This window comes from Pongo pygmaeus, chromosome 9, assembly GCF_028885625.2.
Source record: "Pongo pygmaeus isolate AG05252 chromosome 9, NHGRI_mPonPyg2-v2.0_pri, whole genome shotgun sequence".
NCBI lineage: Eukaryota > Metazoa > Chordata > Mammalia > Primates > Hominidae > Pongo > Pongo pygmaeus.
The window spans coordinates 76022918-76032663 of NC_072382.2; the positions used below are offsets into that span (position 1 = coordinate 76022918).

The 9746-nt window shown below is 42.2% G+C and overlaps 1 protein-coding gene across 1 annotated transcript; it reads right to left on the reverse strand.

Moving 5' to 3' along the window:
* Positions 1 to 1408: 1408 nt before the first annotated feature.
* On the reverse strand, positions 1409 to 9502 carry LOC129009072 (olfactory receptor 2AT4). Its single transcript, XM_054441772.2, has 2 exons — positions 9436 to 9502; positions 1409 to 3074 (listed from the first exon to the last, which is right to left on the reverse strand). The coding sequence occupies exon 2, from the start codon at positions 2427 to 2429 to the stop codon at positions 1467 to 1469; it is 963 nt and encodes a 320-aa protein (XP_054297747.2). The 5' UTR covers positions 2430 to 3074; positions 9436 to 9502; the 3' UTR covers positions 1409 to 1466.
* Positions 9503 to 9746: the final 244 nt, after the last annotated feature.

Here is a 9746-nt window from a genome sequence, read left to right on the forward strand (position 1 = left end):
GGGTGAAGGATATATGGGAACTCTCATACTATCTTTGGAACTCTCTGTAAATATAAAACCACGCATGGTAAAATAAAATGATAGAACTGGTTTTGGTTATACAAACATGTAATTTATCTAATATATATTAAAGTAAAACTATAATATTCATGTTTTTAAAACTACTCTAGCTGGGGGTAGTGGTGCATGTGCCTGTGGTCCCAGCTACTCAGGGAGCTGAGGTGGGAGGATCACTTGAGCCCTAGTGGTCAAGGCTGCAATGAGCTTAGATAGCGCCACTGCACTCCAGCCTGGGTGACAGAGCAAGGCCTCTTCTCAGAACAAACAAACAAACAACAACAACAAAAACTCCTCAATGTAGTTTAAGATGTGATTTTTCTTGTCCTTTTAGTATATCCCTTTTAGGGTGTATAGTCAAAACATTGTTTAAAAGTCACTTATAGTAATTTTCTATGTGATCATGCCACTAACTTGAGAGACAGCCAGGGTCAAGTGCTTCTGTTTATTTTAAATTGAGGGAATTGTGGGTTTTTTCTTTCTGATTTCTTTGAACTATGTAAAAATAATTACATATGTCTAGACTTGCTTCCATTCTGGTCCTGTCCTACCTGTTCCTTGCCTCTCCTTATAGATAACCATCTTTATGAGTTCACATTTTCCCACTAGTTTTTTCCTGAAATTTTAAGCAAACTATCTCCTTTCTTACAAAAACACTTTTCTGCAGCTTGCTTTTTTTCACCTAACACATATCCTAGAGATGATATCATATCAGTAGAGAGCTTCCTCATTTCCTTTTTATCACTGCATCATGCATTTTTATAGTGTATTCAATCAGTTCCCTGTATAGTGATGAATACATAATCTAATGAATGATTGATGGTGACTCCTCGGGATAGATCCCTAGAAGTGATACTGCTGAGTCAAAGGGTAAATGCATATGTACTTTTGGTAGGTATTGCGGTAGTGTTATACCAATTTGCATCCTCACAAGCAAGTTATAAAAGTTCTGTTTTTCTACATGCATATTGTCAAAATATTGGATTTTTGCTAATCTGATTAAGTGAAAAATAGCATTTCAGCAATTTAAATTCGTATTCTTTTTATATAGTAAAGACTCATTATTTAAAGGCCACTGCATTTTTTTGATTTGTCTACACATATATTTTGCCCATGTTTTTATTGAAATGTTTATTTCAATCTTCTACATTCTTTGTATAATATGAATATTTGCCTTTCCCTGTGATATCTTTATTTGTTTTTTGACTTTGCTTATAAAATTTTTTTGCCATGAAGATTTTTTTTTATTTTAGTAAAGGTTTCTTGAATTACTAAGTAGTAAAATTTTATACAACAACTTAAGATTCCAATAAAAATTAACATTATTTCATTATCATGTATTGAGTCCTTACTCTGTGCTAAACACTGTTATTTGGTGTCCTGGAAGCAGAGTTAGCTGCATTTAAAGGTCAAATGCTCCTGTCACAGCCTGGGTCTTGAGACATGATTTTGGTGATGGCTGCCTTTACATCCCTGTTTCTCAGCGTGTAAATGACGGGGTTGAGAATTGGTGTGAGAATGGCATATACCACATTGCCCATGACGTGGAAGTCGAGGGGCAGGTCAGCCCTGTAGGCCATGTAGGCTATGGCAATAGATGAGTAGTAGGTGCCCACCACCAGAAGGTGGGAGCTGCAGGTGGAGAAGGCTTTTGCCTGTCCTTCTCGGGAACTGATGCGAAGCACCGAGGCCAGGATATGGGCATAGGAGAGAAGCACCAGGAGAAGGGGGAGGAAGGACACCACCATGGCGATACAGAAGCCCATGAGGGTCTGGGGGGTGGTGTCAGAGCAGGAGGCCTGGACCACAGCCAGATGATCACAGAAGCAGTGGTAGATGTAGGCAATGCTGTTATATGCCATATGGGAGGTCCTTACTACTGCTGGGATGGGCAGGAGGAGGGCAGTTAGCCAGGCACTGGCTGCCAAGGTAGCATTGGTCTGTGGGTTCATGAGGACAGGGTAGCGCAGTGGGTGGCAGATAGCCACATAGCGGTCATAGGCCATGACCACCAGGATGAAGGCTTCTGAACATGTAAAACTTTGGAAGAGGTACATCTGCAGTAAGCAGGAAGAAAAGCTGAGGAAGCGGTCCCCAAGCAAGAATAAGGAGAGCATCTTGGGGACAGTGGTTGTGGTGAAAAGGATGTCCAAGGTGGAGAGATTGATCAAAAAGAAGTACATGGGCTTGTGGAGGCTGGGCTCTGCCACCACAGCCACCAGGATCAGGGCATTACCCATGAGGATGAGAAGGTAGAAGAGGAGGAAAATAAAAAACACAGGGAGGAAGAAGTTCTCTGGCAGAGAGGGGATGCCCACCAGACAGAAGATGGGTGAGCCATCCACTGATTCATTACAGGCTGTGGCATCCATTGTGAGACACAGCTGGATTTCTCAGAGATGGGCAGCTGGAACATCTAGACATTGGAAACATGTGGAAACCATAGAAACAAAGGATTCTGGAGTAATAATGCTATAATGTTTACTCTGTAGGTAATATAAGCAGAATTATTTACAACCAACTGTAGAGGACTGATGAGGGGCTATGGTATTGACTTTTACCATGTGAACCCAAAATTTGTCAAATATTGATTATTAATTAATTAATAACCAACCAAATAGAAGTCTGTATGCTTTGTTTAGGTGATGAAGTGATCAAAGTGAAGAAGGCAGGCAAAGTTCCTGTCTTCCCAGAGTTTATATTTTACTGGAAAAATCAGATCTAAACAGTTGATTGTTGAATTATAATTGTGAAAGTGCTTTGGAAAGGCTTCTTCTGGTCTTCATCTTAGGTTCCATGCTGTGTGGTTTAGGTTGATGTCAGATCTCATAAATCAAGTCCTTAAGCTCATGTCTCTACTTTTGCACTCACTCAAAGTTCCATCATGTCCCATTGAGGGGCTTCTTTCTCCAAGGCTGTGTGTAATATGCAGCTGCTCACACTAAGTTTCTTTCTTGTATGCCTTGAGTAGTGGCTCTTTCTGACTCCATTTAAGCTAGGTGTCTGGACTTCTGCTCCTGTATTGGATATAATAGACCATGATAGCCCAACACTTTCACTGCAATGACTAGGGAAACCTGGCTAAATTACACAAATCACATTTTTAAACAAATTGAGGAATATGGGTGCCATAAGGATGAGACGAAGTCAAATTCCAATGGGTGGGGACCCTCCAAAGTTAACTAATAATCACCAGCTCTTTTGTTCTCTGGGAATATTTGATTTGGGGACCATGATATGGCTTAGACTTGGACCAGGAAGAGAGTCATAGATGAGAGAAAGAGAAACCAGTAAGACTTGTGATAGTCAAAAAACTCTTACAAAACATACTGGAAATTTGATGCACTCTAAATGCATAACAAGTTTTCCCTGTGGGACATCTTCTGAATTCTGGCTATGAAAGTGAGGCTAGAAAGCTGGACTGAGGGCCTCTAAAGACAAAACAAAATCTCCCATGATCCCATGATGCTTAAGAGAATAGAGGAAGAGGGATTTCCTCACACACACACTGGTATTTCCTCTCAAAACATTTTACACAGATTTGAAGCTATGTGTGTATGTAGTGGGTGGGGGGAAAGGAGGGATAGGGAATGCAGCTAACGAATTAAACTCCAAACCACCAAAGGGTAGATGCAAATCTCCCACACTCCTTCAGGGCTGAGGAGACAAAGATCAACCAGGCTATCAGCCCAAAACTCAGGAGGGTCATACCTTAAGAACAAGAACAAACCAAAGTTGGACTAAATTTTACTAGAACTGAAACTCAGCCCTAACCTAACTCAAGCCTTAATTGGCTTTAGGTAGCCAGCCTACCTTACTATACCTGCCTAACAAAGAGAAGGGAGGAATCTGTCTGATGAGAGACATCATCTGGGGCCTCTATGAATCTAATATAAATAATATTCGGTGCACAACATGACTTATTGCAAAAGGCAGGAAAATGTGACCAACAATCAAGAGGGAAAATATACAATAAAAGTTGACATACAGAGGATCCCATTACCTGAGTTAGCAAACAAGGACTCTAGTATAACTATGTTTATATATTAAAGAAAATAGAGGAAATGTTGACAAAATGAATTTTAAAATGAGCAATTTCAATAGAAAATTGGAATCTATTTTAAAAAGAACCAAGCAAATATTCTAGAACAGAAATATTCAATATTTGAAATTAAGAACTCACTGGATAGGTATAATAGCAAACTGGACACAACAGAAGACAGGATTAGAGACCTGGAAAATAGATCAGTAGAAAATATCTAAAGTTAAGCCCAGAGATAGAAGAGTATATACTGTATGACTTAATTGACATTAAGTGGCAGGCAAAACTAATCTATGATATTATATATCAGTACAGTGATTGTCTATGGGTGTGAGGACTGACAAGAAGCAGGCAAGAGCATACTTTCTGGGGTGATAGAAATGTTCTATGTATTGAGTTGAGTTTTGGTTACATGTATGTTTACAAAAGTTTATTGAGTTGTATACATAAGATCTGCTCATTATCTTCTGAGTAAATTTTACTTCGCTCAAAAAAGACAATAATAAATACAATACAAAGAGAATAAGAAAAGGCAGGAACCAGACTAGGAGAAGATATTTTCCTATTTTCAATACATTTATCGAAGGCCATGTATCCAGTATATATAAAAACCCTGACAACCAGTAAGAAAAAGATAGATGACCTAATAGAAAAATGGGTGAAAGACTTGAATAGGTAGGCACTTTACAAAAGAGAACATCCAAATGGCCCATAAGCATATGAAAAAATTAGCCATCTAGAAATGTAAATTAAAATACAGGATGTTAATAGTACATACTCACTAAAACAGCTAAACTTAAAAGGACCGCAAGTGTTGGTAAGATATGGAGTAACTGGTACCCTCATATATTGATGGTAACTAGTACAACCACTTTGGATAACAGTGTGGCAACATCTTCTTAAACTTATGACAGCAATTTCACATCAGGACATATAACCAAGAGGTAAGACAAGGTATTCAGCTATTTTTGTTTTTCATTTGTTTAAGGTACTCAGGTGCAATAAAGCCCAAAAATATTTGGGATAGATAATATATAGATATCTATAAATATAAATCTATATAGATATAGATCAGCTAGTGATACAGCTAAAGATATAGCACATTTCCAGCAACCCAGAAAGCTCCCTTGCACCTGATCCAATAAATTCCGCTACCCCCAATGCAGCTATTGTTGTGACTTCTGTCACCATGGATTAAATTTTTCTGTTTTTGATGTTCATCTAAATGGCTTTTGTTAGGCTGGGCATGGTGGCTCACCCCTGTAATCCTAATACTTTGGGAGGCTGAGGCAGGCAGATCACAGGAGTTTGAGACCAACCTGGGCAACATGGCAAAACCCTGTCTCTACAAAAAAAATTTAAAAATGAAAAAGAAGATTAAAAAAAAAAGATAAGGCCAGGTGCAGTGGCTCATGCCTGCAATCCCAGCACTTTGGGAGGCCAAGGCGGGCGGATCATGAGGTCAGGAGTTTGAGACCAGCCTGACCAACATGGTGAAACCTCGTCTGTACTAAAAATACAAAAATTAGCTGGGCATGGTGGCACACGCCTGTAATTCCAGCTACTCAGGAGGATGAAGCAGGAGAACCGCTTGAACCTGGGAGGTGGAGTTTGCAGTGAGCTGAGATCACACCACTGCACTCCAGCCTGGTGACAGAGCAAGACTCTGTCTCAAAGATAAATAAATAAATAAATGGTTTCTGTTATATTACAATAAAAGGAATGGCAAAAGATGCCTTTTGTGAGAGGACTTGCTTCCAGATTGGAATCTAAGTTAAAGATGTATTCTACCCAATAGCAGAAACAGAGATTGGAGGATGTCCCTGTGTAAGAGCATGACTTTTCATCTCTCCTATCAGCTACGCTGTTCAGCAGGTGTTTCTGATTAACCATTTCATTATCACTATCCTGTAGTCTTCCCTAGCCCCAGATAAGACAGTACTACAAGAATCTGGAAACTTGGGAGTCTTGGAAGCCATTGTTGCTAGAGAACAAGTCGTCTTGTGACAAGTGCCCAAAGGCAGAAGACTCCATTCTAGAGGTTGTTCTCCCCCTGTCAAGGAAGAAGAGATGTGTGCTTTTGTCTGCCCACAGAACCGGAGATCTTTAACTGAGGGAGAATACTGACTGCTCTACTATGCTGGGGATGTCTCTCTGAATAAACAATCCAGGAGGAAGTTCACATTTATGTTTACATCATCGCCTCTTGACCCTGATGATTCCAAGATCACCTTCTCTCTGATTTTCCCTATTTCTCTTACCTCTAATAAAATATCTCTCATGCCAGTGAATCATAAAAAATTCCAAACCTGGAAATATCCAGTCGGCTTTTCCTTTTCTCTTTTCTTTCTTTTTTTTTTTTTTTTTTTTGAGACAGAGTCTTGCTCGGCTCACTGCAACCTCCGCCCTCCCAGGTTCAAGTGATTCACGTGCCTCAGCCTCCTGAGTAGCTGGGATTACAGGCATGTGCCATCAAGCCCAGCTAGTTTTTGTATTTTTAGCAGAGACAGGGTTTCACCATGTTGGCTGGGTTTGTCTTGAACTCCTGACCTCAAGTGATCCACCTGCCTCAGCCTCCCAAAGAGCTGGGATTACAGGCGTGAACCACCACACCCAGCCAGCTTTTTCTTTTAATATAGAAAGGGCAAAAGACAAAAAGATCCAGGGCTTTCCCATACTGTCATGGCCAGTGAGCTAGAGAGATAGGACTGGAGCCCAGGCTCTAACCCCCCAGAGCAGCATTCTTCTATCGTCGGTTCCCTGGAGAATCTGGAAGCTCAAATTTTCATGCGGGGAGAGACTGGGGCAAAGGTTTTCTCTTTCCTTCTCCATATATTTGGCTGATATTGTCAGCAGCAAACTATAAATTTCAGAGTTTGTTCTTTAGTTTCCTGCATGTGGGGTGGGCTTGTTCTCTGTCAGAGAGTGAAGGCAGGTATAATGTCTTTCTAAGAGACATACGAGGCAGGGCACAGGGGTTCACACCTGTAATCCCAGAACTTTGGGAGGCCAAGGTGGGAGAATAGCTTGAGACCAGGAGTTTGAGGCCAGCCTGGGCAACATAGCAAGACCCTGTCTCTACAAAAAAATTAAAAAATTAGCCAAGTACAGTGGCTTGTGCCTGTGGTCTCGCTACTCAGAAGGCTGAGGGAGGAGGATCACTTGAGCCCAGGAGTTCAAGACTGCAGTGAGCTATAATCATGCCACTGCACTCCAGCCTGGGCAACAGGCTGTTTAAAAGACCCTGTCTTTTAAACAAAACAAACAAAAAGACACATGGGACAGGCCACACTCCATTGTGAATGCTCCCTTGAAAGAGTATTCTACAGCTCGGCCCCCATTGCACAAGCAGGAAAGCAAAACTGCTGCACCTCCACTTAAGAGATAACCCTCAGTTAACAGACCCAACCTGCCTAAGCAAATCACCAGGTTTTTCTAATACCCAAAGAGATGCAAACTACATTATTCTGAACATTGTTACAGCTCAGAGAAGTCAATTATGGATTGAATGCCACTGAGTTAGGCTGAGTTGGGGTTTGAGGGGTAGAAATTCAGAGCCGTCAAGCCTGACTGAGCCTCTCTTCCCACCTCCTCCCTCACTTCTATTAAACAGCAGGGGAGACAGATGCTGAGTCTGAAGTCCAGAAATAGTGTCTTTTCAAGGTCAACCAACAAATTGATAGCAGAAGTAGGTTTTAAAGCCGGTGTCCTGGCTCCCACCCAGTCTTTGTAGGATGTTTCATGAGAGAGGGATTCCTTAGCCTGCTATTCAAAGCCTGTCTTCTTGCAGCCTTGTTTCTCCTTATTCTAGTCAAATGGCAACTCCTTACTCTTGCCTTGTGCTTCTGCCAAATTCAGCTCAAATATTACCTCCTCCAAGAGATCTTCTATGGTCCCGGCTGGCTCAGGAGCCTCTTTCCTGGGCTCTTGAACTTCGTGTGCTTCTGTTTGTCATCATTATGATTACACCAGGTTGTCTCTGTCTATTTATGTGTCCACCACACCAGGAGCACTTTCAGAGCAGTAATGGGGTCTGATCATTCCTATTTAATACTGCACCACCCTTCCCAGGAGCTTAGTGCTCCAGAACGCAGCTTTCCCAACTTGCCTTGTTTTGCTGATAAATCATCAAATAGGAATGAAGGGGCCATTAGTGATTAAATAGTTTTCACCTAACCTCTTTCTTTTTTTTTTTTTTTTTTTTTTGAGATTGAGTCTTGCTCTATCACCCAGGCTGGAGTGCAGGGGCACAATCTCGGCTCACTGCAACCTCTGCCTCCCGGGTTCAAGCGATTCTCATGCCCTAACCTCCCGAGTAGCTGGGATTACAGGTGCTTGCCACCATGCCCGGTTAATTTTTGTATTTTTAGTAGAGATGGTGTTTCACCATGTTGGCCAGGCTGGTCTTGAAGTCCTGATCTCAAGTGATCTGCCCGCCTTGGCCTCCCAAAGTGCTGGCATTTCACCTAACCTCTTTATTATATAGATGGGGACAGAAAAGGGAGTCCCAGAAATGCGCTGTGACTTTCCCAAGGTCACACAGTAAGTGGGCGACAGAACTAGAACTAGACTCTCAACAGAGCTAGATTATCAACTCACCTTGAGCCCTCCTGGACCAGTCTGCCACTCTCTTGCTATGACGCTGGGTCTCTGAGCCTCAGTTTTCCCATCTATAAAATGAGGACTTTGGAAGCAATGATCTCCAGCTTGATAAATACTTTTGAGCATCCACTCTGTGTTTAGGTAAATGAGAGAATCGAAAACAGATGTGTCATGGCCTCAGCCTCTTAGGAAGGAGAGCAAGGGTGCTCTCATTTGTTAAGCTTCTGTTGCCTGCTTAATTCTTTACAGTCATTACACATCATTACGATGCCCAAACTCATGCAATTCTCTCATGATATTCTCACCATCCTGCACTGTTTCCATAGAAAAGGAGCAGGATATACGTGAAGCACAGAATTTAGGTCTATTAACTTTGGAGTTAGAAAGACCTGAGTTTCCTTCCTGGCTCCACCACTTTGTGCTTTCCTCCAATGGACTGCAATTCCCTCACAAATTATTCCCATTTCTCTTATCGTCATCAGCTTTGCCTCCTTGTAAGGAATTCTCTTCCAAGATCATTAGCCTCTTGCTTGTGACTGCACAGCCCTGCCCCTGCCTGCAAGGGTGTCTGGTCTACACTCACCCAGCCTGACTGTGCATGGTTGACTTGGATCCTGGGACCCTGACATTCCCAGGATCTTTACTATGGTTGTACATGCCCCCAACCTCCCTGAGCCTATCTCCCCATCCCAGTCTCCGCCTGCTCTGTGCACTCCATCCCCAGCCCAGCTCACCTACCAATCCTGGTCTGCCTTGATGTCTTGTGTAGAGTCGTCACAGTTGGCCTTGTTTGGGAAGAGCCAGGTGGAAACTCAACCATGGCCCTTTAAACCCTCGGGCCCCTCTCTGCAGCCAGGCCTGCTGGGGCTCTCTCCCACAAGAAGGCTCACCTGTGGGACAAGAGACCTGCCAGTCAGCTGAGAACAACTTCCAAGGGTGGAGTGGGGGACTTTGTTCTGGGCTTTGCTGATAATGAAAACAACATCGTTAACAACCCTTATGGGTCCCAGAACTTTATCACCAGTATTATTCCTGTTTTCCCATC